The sequence below is a fragment of the Pogoniulus pusillus genome, chromosome 17 (assembly GCF_015220805.1).
Source record: "Pogoniulus pusillus isolate bPogPus1 chromosome 17, bPogPus1.pri, whole genome shotgun sequence".
Taxonomy (NCBI): domain Eukaryota; kingdom Metazoa; phylum Chordata; class Aves; order Piciformes; family Lybiidae; genus Pogoniulus; species Pogoniulus pusillus.
Window position 1 is genome coordinate 12091641 of NC_087280.1, and position 23209 is coordinate 12114849.

General features: G+C 38.8%; 1 protein-coding gene across 2 annotated transcripts in view; it reads right to left on the minus strand.

Annotated features, from left to right (window-relative positions):
* The window catches only part of FBN1 (fibrillin 1), a 154954-nt gene that overhangs the window by 57805 nt on the left and 73940 nt on the right, over nucleotides 1-23209 (minus strand). For both annotated transcript variants that reach the window (XM_064157645.1, XM_064157644.1), the window contains 14 exons: nucleotides 20887-21012; nucleotides 18695-18817; nucleotides 13977-14099; nucleotides 12034-12186; nucleotides 11367-11420; nucleotides 10290-10415; nucleotides 8046-8171; nucleotides 7436-7555; nucleotides 6370-6507; nucleotides 5332-5382; nucleotides 2599-2724; nucleotides 1595-1819; nucleotides 293-418; nucleotides 73-201 (listed from right to left, as the gene is read on the minus strand). In XM_064157645.1, coding sequence (XP_064013715.1) covers nucleotides 73-201; nucleotides 293-418; nucleotides 1595-1819; nucleotides 2599-2724; nucleotides 5332-5382; nucleotides 6370-6507; nucleotides 7436-7555; nucleotides 8046-8171; nucleotides 10290-10415; nucleotides 11367-11420; nucleotides 12034-12186; nucleotides 13977-14099; nucleotides 18695-18817; nucleotides 20887-21012 — 1746 coding nt within the window. The remainder of the gene's footprint in view (nucleotides 1-72; nucleotides 202-292; nucleotides 419-1594; nucleotides 1820-2598; nucleotides 2725-5331; nucleotides 5383-6369; nucleotides 6508-7435; nucleotides 7556-8045; nucleotides 8172-10289; nucleotides 10416-11366; nucleotides 11421-12033; nucleotides 12187-13976; nucleotides 14100-18694; nucleotides 18818-20886; nucleotides 21013-23209) is intronic.

The following is a 23209-nucleotide window of genomic DNA, read 5'->3' on the forward strand; positions in this document are numbered from 1 at the left end:
TAGCATACTTGTACTATACGGTCTATAAATGGTCTATACATATGTGCTTATATGGTCTATAAAAAAACATACCCATGCAGTTTTTCATCATCATAAATCCACTTTCATAGCCCTCAAAACATTCACATTTGAAGTCTCCAGGAGTATTTACACAGATGCCTTGGCCACAAAGATCAGGAGAGATGCGGCATTCGTCAATATCTGCAACACAAAACATATCCACAGCATTTCCAAAGGAGTTCAGTTTTCCCTATCAAATCTAAGTTTCAAGAGTTACATCCATGCAGTTTACCTGTGCAATTCCTCTCTTCAGAATCAAGTGCAAACCCACTGTCACATCTACACTTAAAACTGCCAATGGTATTTCTGCATTTCCCATGGGTACAAAGACTGGGGAACATTTTACATTCGTTGATATCTGAAAATGAGAGTAAGGACATATGATGGTACAAATTCATACAAAACCCCAGCACAAAAGAACAATGCTGACTTCAGAGTTCATCTTTTCTCATGCTATTGACCCTTGCTTTTGGTAAAATTGTAGACCACGCTACATAAACTGATATTGACTTCCACCTAACCAACAGTGTACACTCTGCACTGAAACTGCAAAGACCACATTCTGACATAAAACAGAATTAGCCTCCACTTTGCCCTGCAGGTTCTGATCTGCAGTTCAGTGAATTCAACAGTAAGATTTCAATGGATAGATGATCAAATCTACAAGGGCAAAGGGAGTTTCCAAAGGAAACACTGTTTTTTTGAGAAAAAATTGAACTTCCATGAGTCACAGGGAACAGAACAAGCATAAATAAAAACACATCACTCTTCTGAATAGTTAACGGCTTAGTATCTGTTTATGAAACTGAAGCTGAAACTAACAACAGTAATTGTTGTTCATATGTGTTTTTGTCTCTTTTCAGACTTCATAATTGGGTTCTGGGTAACTGGCTTTCTTCATCAATCTATTCACATCCATTTATGTCTCTGATGTTGTGCCCCTTAACTCCATTGATAACCCTAGGAAGATAGCTTTCAACATGTGATGTTAGGGTGTTGTGTGAATTCCATTTAATGCTGGAAGTTTATCAACCACAGCCATAACTAAATTCTGCTGATTTGAGCTATCATCCTGAAAACACTTTTTTCTATTCCTCTAAGTAGCTCCAAAAGGAATTTCCAAAATTATTCACCCTTTCTTGCTTACTCCACAATAAAATTGAAGTTATTGTACCCTGCACAGGTGAGAAAGAATGTTCTTTCAATATAGCCAAAGTTAGCTACTCATTTTGTTCCAGTTTTTATACTATGAGGTGCCAGGTCTTCAAAGTTATTCCAATCAGCCAGAGGTGTCATCAGATGCAAAAGTAGTATGTGGTGTTAAATGGTCTGTGACACAAGACTAGATTATCTTGTAGTTATTCTGGCCTTAGTTTTCACTAACTCAATTTTTAAATCTAACTCAAATTTTAAGTGTGCCTTAAGGTGACTGAAGTGTGTTGAAATCTTCAAACTCAGAGGAACTGTCTAAAGGAAGAGTAAAAGGAAAAGCCAGAATCATTTGCTGGCAATGAACCACAAACAGATCACAAACCTTTAGAGAAAGGTTTCCCAGTTATCTCTATTTTAGTAGAGAATCCAGGTCCTCTTGGACAAAGAGCTTCAAATTCAGGTGATCCCTTCAGAGGACACTCCTCACACTCAAACCCCCATGCAGTCCCCACAGAGCAGCAGCAAGCATCCATTCGGTGTCGGCCTGGTATTTGTGAGGTGCATTGTTCATCTTCGTGCTGCAGGTAGCAACTCTCCAAGCGAATGTCTGTTGAACAATTGAACAAGATGTTGAGAGAGAAAGAGAAAATTTAGTTCACCGCAGATCAATCCTTTTCCAGAGGACAGTTTGCTTTGTCTTTCTGTGGACTCAAAGGAGCACAGCATGCACACTGCATAATATCTAGCAGCCAAATACTAATGCTAAACTCAGAAATTAGAAGTTGAAGTAAGTTTAAAGCACCATTCTGAAAAACAGTGCTCATCACTTTAAGTAAATTTTAGACCAGAAGAGAAATTTAAGCATTCCAGCTTACCATACATATCTAAGGCCTTTTAGTTACTATGAGCCATGCCTTGTTCTGAGGCAACTCTAAAGCACTTACTATCATAAACCGAAAAAGATGCTTTAGAAAGGCAGGATACAAAACTTTGATAATCTCCATTCAAGTGTGGCTAGGAACATCACATCCCTCCTCAGCTGCCTGAGTCCCAGCTCACAATGGTCCCTTCCCCCAGGCTCTTCCAACCCTGCTAATTCAGTGAGGCTGTAAATGAAGAGTGCTAAGAGCACTGAAGATCTGTAGGAATTTGTTAGATGTACCATCTGGACCTAAAGCAATGCTGTTCACCTGGTAGTAGATGATGATGGGCTTTAGCTACTACCACCAGAATCTCTTCATATTCCAGATAAACTAAGTTTATGTCCCTGACTGATCCCATTTGAAAGTTACTTTTGTGGACCCTTGAAATAACATGCAGCACAAACACCGCTCATTACACAAATTTGCTCTTTCCTAGCGACCTGTAAGTGGAATTAATACCTACCAAGACATGTTCGTCCAGAGGCATCTAAAGTCATTCCACTGGGGCACTGACAAACAAATGATCCCAAGGTATTGACACACTGTCCATTGGTACAGACTCCAGGAAACACCTCACACTCATTTACATCTATTTCCAAACAAAATAGGAATAAAAATAATCACCAGCACACTAAACACAAATACATCAGGAAAAAAAAGAACATTCTAATGTGGTTTTTTTAAAGAATAAAATATGAAACCACAGCAGTTTACACAACCTGATAATACTCCAAATACTTAAGATCTCCTATGCAATTAACTGCAGAAAATCACTGATAACTAGAAATAATATGTTTGCCACTTGACATTCCTACATATACTGAAATCAAACTCAAAAGTAACAAAAGAGAGAGGGGCATTTAAAAAATAAATCAATTTTTGTACTCACTCTGGGCCAGATTTTGGAAGCAAATGGGCAAAGAAAGACAAAGGTAAGTGCACAATGAGATTATGTATTGTTTCAATGTGATTAAGTTATGCTGTATTTTTTTTTTAATCATGTATTTTCATGTCTGTGTCTTATTAGGGCACTCCTCTGCATGTCTGGAAACTGTATCATTTGAAATTCATCCCTATGACCTTGTCAGCAATTAGTAACTTTATATAGATTAAAATAAACTTCTTACGACTGCATGTAGAGTTTAACTTCATTAAGTAAAGATTATATTTCTATTTTTAAGTGGAAAATTTAGCACTTTTGTGCAAGGATAATTTGATTAACTGTGTCACTGTGTTAGCTCAACCTGAGCATAAATAAATGTTCAGTAATCTTAAGCATGGGCTCCTCCCACCAGCGTCCTTTGTGGAAAGTGTATGCTTCGCAACTGCCTCCACAAAAAAGCCTCCAGCATTAAACATGGCCCAAGATGAAGCATGACAATTTATATGACAAGATTGAGGGGGGAAAAAAAGAAACAAGAAAAGAATAAGAGATGATCTACAGCTGAATACTCCGGTAGAGAGTAATGATGACATGGGTTGGTTGGACTGCACCTGCAAATCAAACTCCTGTTGGGAACAGGCTCTGCAGCTATCAAACTGCACAGAGCAATGCAGAGGACAAGTGTGGGGTGGACATCAGTGGCCTCTGCCCTTGAGCAGATATATAAAGAAAAGGCTGATATTGACTAGAAGACAATAAGTAAAGCCAGTAGACTATTAGAAACCACCAAAATCTAGCTCACAGCCTGTGAGCAATTTTCTAGCTGACAGCCCCAGGCCTCACTCGTAAACTGGAGGAACGCTGCCAATTTAGTTTGCTTATTTCCTTGCACAAGGTCCATTACTCATTTCTCATAGGCTGTGTATGGGAGAACTGAGCATCACTTTTTGGGAACTAAACTTACTCCCTTGTCTTGCCTCTTACTTGCCAGTAAATTTCCTAGAGATCTTCCCCTGTCTTGAAAAATGCTTACATTGGTTGAAACCCAAATACGACTTCAGTACACTAAAAGCAGGGGAAACTACTCTGAAAAATCTGGGGCTATCCAGGTCCCACTGAAACGAGAAAATTAAAGGAGGTAATAGATGTAATCTGAAGTCCTGGTAAAGGAAATGCTAAAAACAGTTATGTCTACATCTTGGAAGCATAAAGTTTCCATCCCAGCAGTGTTGAAAATGTTCTAAGACTTTCCTTGTGAAGAAAGCTAGGTGGGGCTGCTTCCCCCCTCCCTGCCCCCCTCTTTTCCTTCACTCACACACTCCAGAAAGTGTTGCTGAGGTCAGATAAGTTATGTAGAGTGGGTCTGCAGCACAGACGTGCCAAGGTATTCAGTCATCATTTGGAAAGCAAGGAATATGTGTGAGGGTGTTCCTCTTGTTTTTTTTTTTGGTTGGGTTTCTTTTTTTTCATTTTTTTGTTAAGGGAAAAAACAATGTTTCTTTAGAGAAGCTACATATGGGAGTCATTTAAAAAAATATTTTAACTGCAGTGTCATGTCAGATGGTGTCAGTCAGGATGACCCACAGCAGTTTGAGACTCTCTGAGCTTCTGCATATTAAGGAAATATGCAGTACTTTTCCAGGGGTTCAAATCAATTCAAATGAAGATAAAACAGGGTGGAACCTTCAATTCTCACAGAACAGTATAGAGTCATCTCATACCAAGCAATAAGCTACACATTCAAATAAAAATCTTTACCCTTTCTCTAACCAAAGTTAACTTTGTACTGGTGTTTTTTCCCCCTCTTTTTTTTTTTTAATAAGACAACAAAACTGTGCTTTGAAACGAGTCTGGTTTCATATAATGCTGGATGGAAGAAAGCCAAGGTTAAGGGGAAAAAAAAGACCCCCAAAAAAACTTTTGTGTGTAATATATTCTTTAAACATTCTTTTTCTATTGCATAGTAATGTCTTGTCATGCTGCTGTATCAATAATGCCATGTCTTATATACAAGATGCATACACTGCTCGAATAGGTAACACAGGTAACAGTATTTGAAGAGAGAAAACCACCTCCATATACTGGTAGACATTGTATTTTCAAGTGTGTACTTTGAGATAAACTGTGCGTATGCAGGAATGTTAAACAAACTGAAACCAAATTCATCCCTGACATAACTCTAATCAAGTCAATGGAACTACAGGAGGTAAGAATTTGGCATAGTGTTCCTCACTGCTAAATTAACCACTCAAATCAAAACACTGGCATTTTTTTCATTCAAGCTCTGATTTATGGAAAGGCAACAATAAATACCTTCACACAATGTTCCTCTTATTCTTGAATATCCCTTTTGACATATCGGGTCTGTAAAACAAACAAAAGATAACTTTTAAAATGCCCCAGTCCAAAAATCACCATTACCTTATTGTGCAAAACTGATCATGTGAAATATGATCTAGAGTTTATTGCTATGAGAAGTCTGAGTGCTTAGACAGTACCTCAGTAATTTCTGAAATAATAAAGAGATAAAATGGAGCAACTACATAAACTATATAAAGTGTCAGCCATTATCTTCTTTTGCTTCCCATGTTCTTCAGATAGCTAACCCAAAAGCAGTTCTATGATTCTTGCTTCATTCAAACCAATTAATTCATTTAACTTGATCACAGCACATTACAGCCTTACTTAACATGGATGGGTGAAGATGAATTCTGCTAAGACAAACAGGATGATTTTAACTAAAGATTTAAACAAATTAGCTTTCAGAATATAGAAATAACAACACACACACATTTCTGCATTCATCAGCTCATCTCTGTGCTTCCAATTTATCTCACAGCTCAGACTAATTACCAAGTGAATATGCAGAGACCTCAACCCATTTCTTGACCGTGTGATTCTTTAGGTCATCAGTTAATCTACAGAGTATAATAACAAGGGCTACTCCCTCTCCTCCCTCCATTACCACACCATTTGTTGCAAACATTTTATTGGGAGCTCTGGGGAACCTGCATCTATTGCTACACCATTAGGAACTCTAGATCACTAACTATGACAAACGACGCTAAATTAATGCTGCAAGTTACAGACTGTAGGTGTGGTCCCTTTTCTGCACAATTGAAATTTGTAAATTGTTTACTAGAAAATCCAGAGGTAGAACTTTCTATAGCTATATGCTACCTCTCAAATACTAAAACTTCTATTTTTCCGACTGAATAGGATTAAGTACTTGATAATGAAGCAAATAAAGTTATTTGTGTAGCCTGTGCCAAACATTTTATGACAATAACCAGGACCAAACTCAGAATAGAAAAAGAATTCTAGGTTCCTGAGGAAAATGAACAGCGTTACCTCGTTCACATGGTGTACATGGGCTTCCCCAAGCAGCACCCAGTGAGGAACAGCACTGGGACTTCAGAGTTGCTCCATTGATATTTATTTCACATCTTCCATCCACTATATTCTGCCAACAGGTACCCTTGACTGTTTCTGTTTGGAAAAAGAACCAGTGTACTGTCATGCAGATTGTTCAACATGATACATTAATATATTGGCAAACACACTTGTATTTAACCATATAAAGAATCATGGTTTTATTATCATTTACCATATCAGATCTGAACTTATTTTAAAAGCTCTTGATTTATCTTTCACTGTGCTGGAGTATAGCCTGAAATCACCCCAGGAAGGAGCCCTTGCAAATCCTAGTTTATTGATCTTACCAAGGAATAGCTCAACACCATTCCAGAGTCACTGTATTTATTATTACTCAGATTAGCAGCACAAGCAGGAGAACAGGGGAGGTATGAAACCTTTCTAAATCTTCCATTAATCAAATTCCCTGGTCTGGATATCTGATCTTCCCCTATAGGGAGTGACAGGAGATAGCCAAAGATCAGATAGTTCCACAGTTTTCCTCACTGACTAGGCAATAGCTATAAATTACTGTCTCTCCAAATTATGTAAGGGAAGAAATGATGCATCTACAGAGTATCTGGCCATGGCTGCTCTTGAGCTGATCTGGACTGCATACAACTAATTCAAGTTCCATCTTAAACAGAAAACTGACATTTCTTAATGATCTAGCAGATATTAATGAGAACACAGCCATTCCTCTTGCAGAAGGAGTTAAGTGTGTGAGCAGTCTTGAAGAAGCAGTGGTAGCATTTCTGTACTTGTTACCAAAAAAGCAATCTCTGTTTCAGATTTGACATGGGAGCACACCATGCTCCCAAGGCCTTCTCACACTTTATGTACCAACAATTATTAAGGTGAAAACAAAGACTTTCTTAACATTTCTTTTGTAAAGTTCTACACTAAATTTACCTACAGAAGTGATTAAAAAACATCTTCTAAAATTGGTGTTCATTTTTTCCATGTCACTGGGCAAACACAGAATCTTCAGAAGAATAAATACCTATGCAGATGGTTCTGGTTGGATCCAAAGTACTTTCAGGAGAACATTCACAAACAAAAGAGCCTGGTGTGTTTTTGCACACCCCATTAACACAGGGGTTAGATTCACACTCATCAATATCTAGAAAAGAAACATGCTTCTATTAGTGTCAGGAAACATTAACAAAAATACATACAGCCTTTTTTCAGCTTAAGGAAAAACAGACAAAGCTTTCCTCATGACCAGTTTCCCTGATAGTCTGGCTTTCTGTTCTGAAACTCTTCACAACAGAAGCATGTGTCCTAAAGACACATTAACATGTCAGAACATTGAAACTGGAAGCACCACCTAACTTTTGAGTAATACCTAGGTATTGCCTTGCTTTGTGGTGATGGACCACATCATTTGAATGATCTGATACACATCCTGACTGGGACTCAAAAAGGGTTTAGACTAGGAGCTGTCTGACTCTGTTATCAACACAAGGTAAAAGATTTGTAAGACTTGGTTCTTCTCAAGGTTTTTGTCACCCTACTGGTAGCAGTTTGAGAAGACATGCTAGTACAGACCTAATACAAGCTATTCCATTAGGTTATCTAACAGATGAAATGGATGAAATGTTATCAGTTACCTTCGCATGTCTTTAAGTCAGGAGTGTATACAAATCCTTTTGGACAGGTACAGGTGAAACTTCCAGGGGTGTTTCTGCATTGCCCATTGTCACAAAGCAGCATGTTTAGTGCACATTCATCAATGTCTATAGAGGAAATAAAGAACTTTTTAAGAAAGAAACCAGTTCTGGAATACAAGCCAGGACAGGATTTCATTCCCAACATGAACATTTCATTGAATATGGAGTATTTTGAGAGAACAAAGACACAAAAACAGGGACAGAGAAAGAAAAAATACTCCAACACAAAAGTTGAAGTTTTTCAGACACCAAAAAGATTTATAGATGCTTTTAGTAGACAAGAAGACCGAATTTCAAATGGAAATTACCATGCCAAATAAACTGACACTAAAGATACCATTTACTGCACTTTCCTTCTTCATGAAAAGTATCACTAAAATAATGGAAACAATAATAGTTATATGAAATCAAATCACAAAGATGTCACCAAGAGTAAAATTAACATCTTTGTTTTTCGCTTATATTGTGGAATAGGTCTATGCAGTCTCTGATTCCCTGCACATTAACCCCCACAGTCATGAAAGAAATGAGAGGATTGGTTTGGAAGGATTTGTTGGTCATCCTGGTCTTTATATCATCACTTTTTCCAGATGGCTATGAATTGTCTTAGATGTTACGGTTAACAAAGTTGATGCAAGCCTACTCTTGCTTCAGAGGTGAAAATGTACCTAGAAATACTAATGCTAAATTTCAAGAGCCCTTAGGAAATCTTTGAAAGATCTGCCACAAATGGCATGTGAAGACCAAGAGAGACACCAAAAGGAGACAGGAACAATTGGCTAAGTCAGAGAGGCCTCAGAAACTGTTGAGAGATGTTGGGATGACTCAGGAAGCTGAGAAGACTCAGAGGGTCAGTGCTGGGAATGGCATAAGTGCTACAGAAAGCATGGAGATCTGCAGAATAAAGCAGACCATGTGGGAAGCTTCATAGAAGTTCAGAAAAGTTGAGAGAGGGCCAGGTGGAACATTACGGAGGAATGGGAAACAGCTGTAACAGTGCATGGATGAGGGCTGCAACAGGGTGGGCTAGGGAGCAGCTGGAAAACTCACAGATGGATGGGGACCAAAGAAGGTATGCCATAAGCTAGGGGCAGACATTGAAATGGGACATGGATAATTAAAGCCAAAGAAGCAAATGGGAAAATGGGATAATTACAGCATGACTTCTATCAAAGACAGATCGACCCTTGTTTTTTTTTAATGAGATAGTGGATAGTTTAGACTGAAATAACACAGATGACTTAAGCTATTTAGGTTGAAGTAGAGAATACAGAACCCAAATAAAATTATTATGTAAGCTAGAGATACCAGGAAGGAATTTAAGGACTTTAAGATGGTTCCAGAGCTGGCTGAAGGAGAGATTACAGTAGGGCATACTAAATCATGATGGAAAGAGATATTATCAATGCATTTCAGGGTTCAGTCTTAGGATTGGTCCTATAAAATACTCATTACAGTGCAGAAAAAAATAATTAATGAGATTGAAAAATATGGACAACCCTAGGATGGAAGTTATTAGCAATTCAGAGAATCATGCAAGATTGAACTTAACGATGTGAATAAGAGAAATAACATGAAATATAATCACCAGCATTCAAAACCTTGCTGTTAGAGACCAATAACAATAACATGTTATAAGCCAAATTTCATCAGTTGAAGGCTATCAAGAAAACCCTTAATTATAGCTTGACTTTGATCCCAAAATAGAACATGTATTTGAGAAAAGACTAATTCACTCCACAATCAGTTTAGGCAGGATATTCCTAGGGACAATGGAGAACTGTTGGCACCACTATACAAAGCGCTGGTCAGAACTCATCAGAACACTGCATACTGGTCAAATCAGTCATTTTCAAGAGAAGGTTGCAGCCTCTGCTTTCATGGAAATACTGAAAGTGTGGATTTGGATAGCTTATCCCACAGAAGGATGTAATGATTCTTTATAAATACTCTGGGGATAAGCGCTGACACAGTGCTAAGTCAAAACATGCTATTACAACATCAACTGGTAATAAAAGGGTCACAAATAACAGGGAACCAGAAGAAATTTCTAATCAGTTTTGGCAATGATGTCTGCAACAGTATCAAAAAGCAGATAGTGGATCTGATGAAACATTGAAGATAAAGCAAAAGAGGATAAAAGCAAACACCAAACTTCAAAATGAAAACTGGGACACTTCATACCGATGCAATTTTTCCCAGTTGAATCCACTTCATATCCAGGGTCACAAAAACATTTGTACGTTCCATGCAGATTCTCACACCTTCCATTTGGACAGAGATCAGGATCCAGTAAGCACTCATTAATATCTACATAAAGGTTAAAAAAACCCAGCAGAATAACCAAAAAACAAACCAGAGTCAGTTGTTGAGGCACTGTGAAGGTTGATTTTCAGAATAAGAAAAAATATATCCTTTCAATATCACTAACATTGACTGCTCTGTATTTATGATCATGTAGTTTCAATTAGGGAATTCACACCTAAATATTCACACTCAATAGAAGAAAGCATTCCTTTCACACTAATTTAAGATCATCTCTAGTCCACAGTCATTTAGAAGACTTAAAACTGCAGATAACAATTGGGATGTTAAATTGTAGCTTTACATTTAGAAAGGCACTTGTACTCCTCATACAAACACACACACACACCCCCCCCCCGGTATCTCCTGATTCACACAGCATTTCCAGATGCTATCACTCTCCAAAGCATAACCACCCCCCTCTTCCTGAACGCTTTTCCCTCTCTACAGACATCAAATCTACTAGTGAGTATTGGTCAAATTACAATTTACAGCTTCAAAGTTCTACAAGTACAAACTTTTTATTGTAATAATTTGTTCCTTCTCTGCAATTAACCAAACTGTCAGTCTGGCCTTTTTGACAGATGAAAGTGTGAGGAAGTTCAGTGCTCAACACAGATTTATTTTTCAGGATTATTTCAGTTGAATTGTGCAAGTATGACTTACATGTATGATTTCTGAACCATATAGGTAGTAACTCTACTCATGACTTTATCAGTACTTTGTAACAGTGCTCACTCACGTTCCATGGCGTATGCCACAAAGGGTACACTAGTGAAATGGCATGATCCACTCATTTTCTCCAAAATCATTCTACTGTGCTGCAAACAGCCTCTTCAATAAGCCTTCCTCCCATTCCTGCCTGCCATCATCCCCACCACCATGTTTAACAAATCAAAGATATCAAAGTAACACTTTTAGAACTGCTCCAGTTTGAATTACAGTAAGTGATCTTACCATTTCCTCCTGCAGTCATGCCGGTCCCACTGCTGCACAGAGCCTGGTATTCAGCTGGAAAAACATTAAAATACTTACTGGAATATTCTTTCTTAGGTCATTGCTTCCAGCATCATCATTTACAATAGTCCAATTAACGATCTGAATGAAGTAATATGCCTTTCAATTACTCTAAAAACTTCAATAGTCTCACAGTTTCTGAACCTGTGAAACATTTTAGCAGATGATGAGTAAAAACTTCACATGGTGAACTAAGGCATTTAGGAATAGACATAAATTTCATGCTGGCTCTCTTGCACAAATGAGCTGTAACACAATCACAGCAAGATTCTCCAGAACTCATGTGTCCAAGCTCTTGCTCAAAATACACATTCAAATATCCCAGGAAGGAGGAGTTTTTCTATAAATGTAGCTCATATTTAACTCCATTTAGCTGGAGTGTCTTTGGGAGTTCACAGCATATCAAGGATCTCTTAAAAAACAAGTGGCATTTACTCTTGCCTCAAAAATTCTCTTCTGTACTCTTCCAACATACAAAATGGTAGATTTCTCAAAATATGTGTTATAGAGCAAATGAACACTCCTGATGTAAGGTGCAGTACTAATACCTTTGTAAAAGCAGTTTATCAACAGAAAGCTTTGATGAAAATGCTTACAGATGCCATACCTGAATTCTGTGCTGGGCAGGGCTGACAAGGCTCCCCAAAGGCATAGTCAGTGCTGGCACAGCAGCACTCTGACTTCGTAACTGCACCAGTTAATGGTCTCACACATTGTCCTCTCTTGTAGCCCCCATAGCAGGTGCTTCGCATGTGTGTATCTGAGGAAAGAAATCACTCTTAGTTGCCACCGCCAGCTATACTGCTACAGATTACAGCAAGTATTAAAAGTAGCTCAGGTGCCACAAGCACTCTAAAAAGCCATCAAAACAAAACACTTCATCATTTCGCTGTGTTTTTCACCCACCAATATCCTCATTCTGCTTGGGAGAGGAAATTCTTCTTCCTCATACTCCTGACTTGAGACATGCAAATTATTCATTGCATTTAACAACTTCATGTTTAAGTGAATTACTTGGGGGAACAATCAATACTTAACCCTGAATTAGCATGGAGTGATGAGAAAAAGGGACAAAGTCACTGCCTGTGACAGGGACATTGCTTCCTTGTGACTTGACAGGCCCAGCAGTAAGACCTCAGAGCTAAACAAAGCATACCTTAAATCTCCCAGGGAAAAAAATCAGTACGATTTACTTTATAGCTAGAGGAATGATTTGATTTTAAAAAGAAGAATTTTCTCTCCCAATGTTGTTAGTTGTTGCTAATTCACCAGGACTAAAATTCCTGCTGGTGCGACACCCTTAATAGAGCCTACTAAGGTCACACTAACGCTTTCATTTTCATTTTGTATCTGAAAAAGTCAGAATGAGAGAAGAACTTGCATAAGGAAAATACAAAAAATATATTGTCATTAAAAAAAATTAAACTTACTCAGTTTGTTAAAAACAAAGAAAAAAAGTCAGTAATGCTATTCCAGTACCTACAATTTTAAATGTTTACCCTTTCAGGTCCAGGGTTAACATTTCTCACTTTTCAGAAACTGGCCCATAATGGTTGTCAGATACATTAGAGTTTTAAAATCAAACACCTCAAACGTCTTTCACTTCTAGAGAAACAGGCAGAAGTGGAAAACCTACTATGTTCCACTTTAAGAACAGGTGGAAGTGTGATTAAATCTTTAAGCTTAGTGACAAACAAAAACTCGTACACTGACGGAAATGGGGCTAATTCTTACCTATTCAAAACTAATACAGCACTGCTCACCTCCAACTGCATTGTGCTGTATAGTCTGCCTGACCTTGAGATTTGGTCTGTGCTAGTTTGAACCTAGCTGGGATATTTTAGTGAGAGCAATTAGATTATAGGCTGTGAAAAGGAAACAGTAGTGATGTCTACTTCGCTCAAAGGCTTGCCGAGATGTATAAAACCAAGAATATAAATATAGATAACAGAGTTGCTCTCTGGCTCTGGCTGCCTCCCTTGTCTCTCTAACCTGCCATCTGTGTAACTAATCCATCTGCTTCCTAACCCCTTATGCCGATTCTCCAAACTCACCTTGAACGTGAGGCGAAGTCTGGGATAAGGTAGAGGGGTGGAAAGGAGGTGGAAGGGTAGCTGGAAGCCCCTCCTAGGGACTCTGGTTTCTGGGAGGGGTGTTGTTGTATTACTTCTTTTAAACTTATATTTTACTGCATATATTGTAAATATCTGCTTGTATATTGTGCTAAGCTGTAAATACAGCTTCATTCTTTAATTTCCAGCCACTGACTCTGGTCTGGGTGATTTTTCTTAAGTGTGGGGGGGGTGGGTAACACCCAAACCATCACATGGTCACACAGTTCCCCCTTTAAATGCAAAAGGAAAGAAGAAAAAGAGCAAATCAAGCTCTTAAAGTAACTATCTCAGAGCTATTAGTATTCATTATAACTAGAATCTACCAATCCATGAGAACATGGCAAATTCTACATTCAAATTTGATCTGTCCATCAGCCGAACATTACTGCCTTAACATCTGTCACTTGTGACTTGCCACATATCAGATGCATCTTACCCACACACACGCGTCCGTCCAGTCCAACTGCGAGGCCCGGGAAGCATTCGCATCTGAAAGAGCCATCGGTGTTCACACAGCGCCCGTTCATGCATATTCCAGCTGTCTCACACTCATCGATGTCTGTTGGAGAACAGAATGAGCTTTACTAAGCTGAAACTTGCGTTTTTCGATGGAAATCGGTTTAAGTCAAGGTTTTATTACGAATAACAATTAATTAATTGTGTGCAATGGAAGAAGAAAATGTCAATTTCAGGAGAAATAAATGAAACAAAACAATTTTCTCTCCTTGAGCAGTGAAAAGAGACTACATTTCCCTAACTTGTTCACAAGAGGTACATATTCCAATTTAAGGGTCATTCAAGCAAAAACATAATCAGAGGAAAGAGGAAGCTGTGACTGCTAAGACAAAGGACTTCTCCAGGGCATTCCTTTTCCACATTAATGGTTTGTTCATGCTGTTAAGAAACCAGTCTGAGGAACTCAGCCCATATAGCAAATTGAGTCTTTCACCCCCACTATGAGATGCCCTTCACAGGGCCACCAAAGAATTTCCCCTCCTCTGTCTGCAGGTTCCTTCAGAAGCATATCTGAACCTCCACAGTCAGACGCTGCCTGCAAGCAGTGCCTCTCTTGTGGCCTACATGACAACTGAGTTTCCCTGTCAGATGCTCATTACAGCCCCTTTGATAAATTTTCAATGGGCAGACAGCACTGAAGTCCTGAAAGGAATTTGTTAATGATTTGAAGCCCGAGCAATTGCTAAGCACAACAATCATACATTGAACAACACCCTCAGCAAGAAAACACAAGAATAAAGTCTTATGATATTAGTCTATCACAAAGGGATGTTAGTTAATTTTTTAAGTATATAGGCTGCATACCCTGTTTAACAGCAAGATCATTCCCTAGACACAGAGAGGATGCCACCGTTTTATAAGTGATGAAGAAAAGGAGAGTTTAAAATATTGTTTGGAAGTATGTATAACCTTTATAAAATAATCACTTCATAACAACTCTCCATAATATATACAAGAGACAGTGTGTGTATGACTATTTCCTTTTTTCTGACCTTAAAAGGGCAAATTGAGAGTGAAACACCTCTGTGTTTTACTTAGTTTGTGTTGTTTGGCATAAAACAGAGCTTGTATGATCCAAGATTCCTTTTTTCAAACTGCATTTTAAAATAGATGTTATATTTAAGTACATGGGCTCAATTAATTTCTGTTTCATCCTGCAATCTTTTGTTCTGTTTCAGGCAAATCTTAAATGCATTTCCCACTTTAAATTTGGTCCTTACTCAGTGGGAGTAAAAACAGACTTGGATGCTTAAAATGTACCCATACTATTTAACAGTGTAGATGGTTATTTTGTTAGGCAATTATCGAACTCGTTTGGCACATATGAGCCCTTCTAAAACAAAAGAAAAAAAATTCATTTTCCTTTCTTCAAGGTTACTTACAGAAAGGCAAAGTTAATGTTTCCTTTTTCTGTAGTTGACTTTTAAAATATACTTTGTCAGCTAGTAAAGGGTGAAATGTGCAGTTAATTTTCTCTTGCACATGTACTGAAAATACTGTTATAGACATTTTATATAAAAGGTAAAGTGGATCTGTGATTGTACAGATCAGCTGAAAACCTGGTTCCAGGAAAGATGTAAAAAGCCTCTGCTTTGACCAGGGCCTAACCCTGACCAGCCTCTGCTCTGTTTTGGTAAAAGTTGCTGTTTGGACAATCTCAAAAATACTCATTTTCAAACTTTCACCAGAACACCTCAACCTGGACCTACTCTCCACATTCAATGAGTTTTTTGCCTTTTTTGCTTAGCTTGCTCAGAAGTGCCAGCTGGGTACACTGAGTCTTCTAATTCTAACCAGGAAAAATTTTAGTCAGACTACTAAACTGCTACTTCCAGTTGCTTTGCAATAGTTTTCAATTTGGGGAATTACTGTTTGATCTTAGACAAAACAATGTATGGAGCAGAAACAATGCTTTAAACCTCTGCCTGTGTGATGTTAAGTATTTCTGAAGAATCATCAGGAAATCATCACTGAGTGAAGCTAATGGTGAATAAGTATGTCTTGTATTATGGGGAATACACAAGACTATGGTGTAATGTTCTTTTTTGGCATGTTACTTCTTAAAACCTGAGTGGAATTTTTCACCAGCCAGCCAAGCATACGCTCTGTACTTATACTTAAATTCCAATTATATGGACCCAAGAGTGAATTGCAGCATACTGTACAGGTAACTTCAAGCTAGAATTATTTTTAATAGCTCAAAATTCAGCTTAGACTGCATCAAATGAAATGTTTACAGGAGCAATGTGTTGCACACCGCAATTCTTACATTACTTTGCTGATCCTCCACAGAGTTTGGCAAAAACACATGTGCAATTGTCTATCAAAACTGCTCAGGCAAGTAGCCAATTTGCTGCAGAAATGTCAGTTAGTGCATACACACGTTCCCAACATGCGTGAGCACTGACTGCATGTGCAAGCACCAGCTCAGAGTTTTAAGTCTCTGTAAGATCTTAATGCATTCACTTGACAAGCGAATTTGGGATATGTAGTGAGAACAAGCAGTATTTCAAAGGCTAACCCTTCTGTAGCACAGAAGTTATTTACTCTGTATAGAAAGAACTCAACAGCAATAAATATTAAAATACACAGGAAAAGATTGTGTTGAAGATTGGTCTTTTAAACTTTGATTAACTGGAGACATTTACCAGAGAGTTGTGCTCTCTCTAGCTGCTACATTCCTGGGAATTATTTCAGGATATTTTTTGCAAGTGGAAGAAAGGACACAAATAAGAAGTTGTGGAAAAGTGCAATCTGGGTGTCAAGGTCTCAAAATCTGGTTTGATTTTGACCCAATAGCAATCTTAAGATATAATGAATGTTTGCATGCACAATCACAGAGAGAAATGCTTCTTGTAAGCATTCAAAAGCACTGGGAGAAAGCCTTCATCATACTTTAAGATCTGTTCCAACTTCCAGTAGTAATCAGTTGAGTTGTCTGCAAATTTTGGATAATGTTCAAATATTGCTCCCTTGATGCACAGAAGTAACATTTCTCTAGGGCCAGAAACCCCCTTTTTGGCTGTGTTCATACTTCTGTTTAGCCAGGACATATGTAACAGAGGTCATGGAGTTGAGTATCAATGGGTTTTGGGTTTTTAAGTAGTCTAAAGCAATTTGCATACCATCTTCTTGGATGGCATTTCAGTGCACAGACTGATTAAAAAGAAAGAAAAAACAACCAACCAAACAAAAGATGCTCCATGCAAAAATTGAGCACTTGGGCTAAACTTGCATCAGTTGAGTCACGGCCCTGCTAACCACAGACAGAACAGCCAGTGGTCTTCAGGAACAAGAAAGGCTGCTGTTCCAAGGTTTGATGGGCACTGAGTTCTCTGCCAAGTCTGAGATCAAGTCCTTCCGCTGTCTCACACAGAGACTAGGTGGAAAATCAGCCTTGGCAAAGCACAGACATAAGCCTATCACTTGGAAAACAGGTAAGAATGTAAGTAAAGCTAGTTGCTCTCAATCCATGAAAGCTGCAGCTAACGTAGCCCATAGCTGTTCAGCTAGCATAATGCTTGCATGGACCTGCATTTGTTCATTGGAGAAACTGATTCTCCCAATTCAAACAACTCTATTATGATGTAATAATGAGGATCATCTCTCATAAAAAAATACCTGATTCCCCTACCTGCAGGCTGAGTAGTGCTGTCCTGCATACCTAGTGCAAAAGTTACCAAATGCAAGAGAAGTTCCAGATGTTTTATCATATTTATTGGCCTGGTTTGGATCTAAAGTCTAAGTCTAGACACTATGCAGTTCAAATTTAAGACTGGTGCAGTGCTCAAGAAGCAACAGGATGCAAATCAATTTACTTTATCTTTCATGTCACCAACTCAAAACCAAATAATTTATTCACACATCTGTTATCGGTTGATGAGATGCTGCTGTCTAATCCAGCCTGACTTTTTTTTTTTTATTTGCCAAGTGTAAGAATTGTTCTGTCTTCATTCCAAGAGTTAAAATAGGTTATTTTTTTCAAAAGAAAAATGGTATGTAACTTGTCCCAGCACTTGTTTCGACTTCTGCCTTGTGCACGTGAAACTTGTTGAAACAAGGATACATATTCATAAAACTTCCAGTTCTTGATGGAACTGAACAACAATTCTGATGACACAACAGCCAACTAGAACATTGCAGAGTCTCCCACAAGGGAATTACTGCTGAGCTAGAGCAACAAATGGGAAACACAATCTTGTGGTACACACGTCTGTATCTCAGTCATATGGGGTGCTGGGCACTCCTTGGAGATGCTGTACTGACTAGAAATATCCAGGCAGGAATGGGAGAAAAATGCAATGAAGGCAATAAGCCAGGGTGTTTTGATGGCCAAAGGCAGAAAACTTGAGAAGGCCAAACAGAAAAAGTGAGACATACTGGAGCCAAATTTCAGAAGATCTCATAGGCAAAAAACCCTGGAGTTTAAGTCAGATCACACAGTCCTTGATCAAAGAGTACTTCCCACTGGCTGACTAGGGTGGTTGCTCAATACCGTAGAGAAAACTGAGTACTGTCTCGCACAATGACAAATATTCTAGCTGATTAAAAAAGCATATCTGATGAGAACTATTTCTTGTCCTCAAGGATCACTGGAAAGAAACAAGGCTTTGGGAGCTCATAATTTATTGTGCTCACCTGTGCAATAGCGTCCATCAGATGCTAACTGGAACCCTGGTTTACAAATGCATTTAAAACTGCCATCTTCGTTGATGCACATCCCATTGAGGCACATGTTCCTTATGCTGCATTCATCCATATCTGAAAACAAACATAATAGACATAATGCTCATAATGATTGTGTAAAAGAACTCTTACTAACTATAGTCAAGAAGACAAAATATGACTTCTTCTCTAGTTGTCAGACATATCAAACATATGATGAGACATCCTACACTCTCTTAGAAGATGAGATAAAGCAATTACTCCAATTATTTTATAATGAATCACTAAGATATCAAGGTATGCATCCAAAAAGAGCAGAGGACTAAAAACAAATGAGAAACTGGGCAGATTAATAACTGCCAGGGGAAAAAAACTGCAAAAAAAGTGAGAGAAAGGCATGTAATTGAGAGGGTTTGCAATCTTGATGTAAATAGAAGCTAGGTTAGAAGGAGCCTCTTGTTTGGAACAGTAAAGACAATTTTACGTTGCTAAGAAGACCTTAAAGGGAAGGAGTGGGCATTTGTGTTGGGAGTGAAAACTCCCAACATTTCCTTTGGATGAGCCTAAGATTTATGACAGGAGAATTTCCAGCACTGTGCTCAAGCATGCATTCTGTGGGCACTTTCATCATCAACTTCCATTAAAACAAGATCTGCCCTTTCTCCACATTCAGCATGACAGGTCACACAGGAGGATAACTACTAATCACAGCTTCATACTAGCATTATTCACATTCTAACCTAATGGCATAGCATGAAGTTAGTTACTGATGTGAAAAAATAAAAATAAAAGGCAAGTCCTGAGAATTCTGTGCTTGGTTGGAGTAAGCTTTTATTTCCTCTTAGTTCTCATTTTGTCCTGGCACAAATGAAATCAGTTTTGGATGCCAGATCAAAACAACTCTGCACTATTTACCAGTTTCATCTAAAGGACTACACACAGTTACATTAAGGTATGGCACAATGCCAAGGCCTTTCCTGATTAGTGTGTGTGCACTTGTATTCCTAAGAACAAAACTCAACGCATTACATGCCAGAGATGAAACTGTTTCATAAGTGGATGCAACAGACATTCTGGCAACATATACAATGGAATTAAAAATGTTTTACCAGACTGCCAATGTCTTGGTTCTTATTACTACTAGCACATGGTATTTGGTGAGAAAAGAAGAAACAAGAATCAAGGTTTTTTCCCCCAAATATATTAATTTCTTAATATATTTAGTCAGTATAGTTTCATAAGAAGGTATTTTAAAAGCAGCTTACAGTGCTAAACTGTATGTAAAAAAGGGTCAGGAAAAAACGAGTCTGAAAATGTCTGTCTCTACCAAGGATTAAGAGAATCACTACTAGCACATAAAATCACTGGATCATAATGACATTACAATATATTGAGAATCGTGCTATTTTTCTTAATACTGCAGCTGTCTTGGACAGAAACTACACTTCTAGACATAGTGTGTTTTCTTTTTACTTACAGGCTAAGTCAGACAAAAATAATTTATGATTTACAAAAAAAAAAAATCGTGTTTCTATCCCAACCAAGAATTTTGGCATTAAGACTTTGAGCTGAATCACTGAGATAATTTTCTGCCAAAAATGTTTCTAAGAACAGTGCTTGAAATTCCTTTAACGTATGAAGAGATCGTTGGAAACCTTCCAAAGACCTTGGGAAGCATGATAAAGAACATTCTTCTTTTTCTCCCCTTTACTAAAGGTCTGGGAGGTAGGAACACATCAATTATGTTTACAAATTTTTCTTAAAAGAGTTTTTATGGGTCAAACCAGACTGAATCTACATAAACCACATTTCTAGTCACCCAGTAAGATCCCATAAAGCATGCTGTTAAATACACAGTAAAATCAGGCAGCATGTGACTTGTGCTCCCATTTGAAATGCACCACTCCCGACACAGACACTGCATTTCGCGCTGGTGGTATGTGCTATTTCTCCTGCTGGACAGACATCCCGGTAAAGATTGCCAAGCCAAGGCTCCAGAACTGGCTGCAAAAGGTAGTTTACTTGCCCTCTCAGATACAGCAAAAGGTATTTAGAAACCTGATTCCTTGCTCCCTCTCCCCCAAACAGAGGTTCTTTTCTTTTTCATTGATGTGACTAACCTCTTGCGACTGTAACTGCTGATTACAGCTCCAGAGAAGTCTTACCTTCGCAGTTTTTCCCGTCAGCTGCCACCTGAAAGCCAGCGTTACACACACAGTGAAAGCTGCCATCTGTGTTTATGCATCGCCCATTGTTACAGATACGACCGTTCTGTAAACACTCGTCAATGTCTGAAAGCCAACCAGAAAGAAAAATAACGTTTTGAGGTTTTCCTTTCTTTTACACTCAAGAATTTCTCACATTTCCCTCTGCCCCAGGTTTTTAATTGTACAAGGAAACTACACTCACCTGAAAAAATTATTTATTTTCATTTCCATAGCCAAACATTATGGGGCTGGAAAATGTTAATCAGCTTGAAATTTCAAGTGTGAACAGTACTCTGCAGCTTGCTCAAACAGGAGTCAGAACCTTTCAACTGGGTCTTTTTAGCGTTTTGTTCACCATGAAAATATTTTCCCTGAAGTTTAACTTAACAATAGCTAACTACTGAAGGAAAATCAGGAGAAGATTTTCTGCTGCTGCTTGGTAAGATAACAGGAAAGTTCAAGATTTTCCCACCTCGGGAGATATTTATCTGGATTATTTTATATTTGAAACATCAGGTCCTCATCTCTTTCTATCTGCAGGAGGTGTTTGGCAAGTGCTTTGGAGGACCTGAATAGTGATATCACACAAGGCTGGCAGCAATCCCTCTCTTCCAAACGAGGGGAGAGGAGATGCTGAGACAGACTGTCTAGACATTTTTCACATTGCTCAGTGCTCTCCATCAAGGCCTGGACCATCTCCCAGAGATTCCTGCACACAGGGGACTTTGCTCATGGAGATTTCAACCAGTCCATGCAGACCTATCTATCATCAAACCACTCTTTCTTCCCAAATACCCTGGAGATGCCTTTCCTCAGGTCCTGGCCACTGGCTCACAGAACCCTATCCTGCAAGAAGCAGCTCTGGGTGCCCTCCAAAATGTCCCTGCTCCCTACATCACTGAGAGGGAACTAATGCCTCTCAAAATTGTGAACCTGTATTTGCCTTCTTAGCAGCACAGCACTTCTGCAAAGCTGTTAAGAAATATCTGAAAACACCTGTTTTGCAAACAAATGAGCATCATCAATTAGCTATGCACCAAAGCGAGTTGTCTCTCTGCTCAGCCCCTTTTCCCTCACCTCTGTGTCACTGTTGCACCTGGGACTGGCTTCAGCTATTCCACCAACTTTCTTCCTTAGGAAACCCTAAAGCATCTCACGATTTTTCTGGCTATTTGGTTCATTAGAATGTGTACTCTTAGATATCTGATGCCATTTAAGTCACAGTGCAGAAAATTAACACACAATCTTCTTGTTCTTTACATACAGACAGCTGACTGGACGCACACCAGTAGTTCATGTCACATTCCTCATTTTCAAAATTAGAAATAACATTGTGCGTTCCCCCACCAAGAAACTTGTAACAATCAAAGCTCCTCTTTCACTGAAACCATAGACTCATAGAATGCTCCAGGCTGGAAGTGACCTCCAGCTATTCTAACCCCTTCTGCAGTCAGCAGGGACATCCTTAACTAGATCAGGTTGTCCAGAGCCCCATCGAGTCTTGTCTTGAGTATCTCCAGGGACAGGGCCCTAACCACCTCCCTGGGCAACCTGTTCCAGTGTTCCACCAGTTTCACGGTGTAATATCTGTCATGTCTGCTAGTCATCTATTGGACTCATTAAGAAAAAAAAGAACCAAAAACCTGTTGTGGAACCTCACAGCAAGGAATAGATAAGCATCATTATGAAGATTTCATTTTTCCAGAATAGATGTAAGGAATACAGCTGCAGAGGCAGATCAGCACAGATACATTTGTGTATGCAAAAAAACCCAACACCGCCACATACAAAGTAGTATTACAGCAAATGCTGCTTTTGGCAGGCATCAGTGCTATATGCATGTTTTGCCAAATGCACCTCACTGGCCTTTTTCTTTTCCCTAAACTGGTCCTAAAAATTCCTTCAGCAAACAAAGATTCTGCACATCACAGCATTTTTCTGAACTGCCTGTCAAGCAAGCACAGTTCCCATAGACTGCAAAGGAACTGCTAAGTGACCACACTTTAATGCCATTAAGCTACTGGGCTTCTGACAACCATGTGTTTGTGTAACGAATCAGTCAAATTAAAAGCGTGTGACAAAAATGACTCATGAGTAAATTCATCACCGTTGAGACTCCGCTTCAGCACTCCTTCACCACTAGGCAGCTCAACTACGAAGATGCTTCTGCAACATGATTCTTGGGCAGCAATTAGGTCAAATACTCCCAACAACATGCAGCAGTGGTACCGGCTCCGCATGGCCTCCTGGACTGTAGCAAGCTTCTGTACCACAAATACCC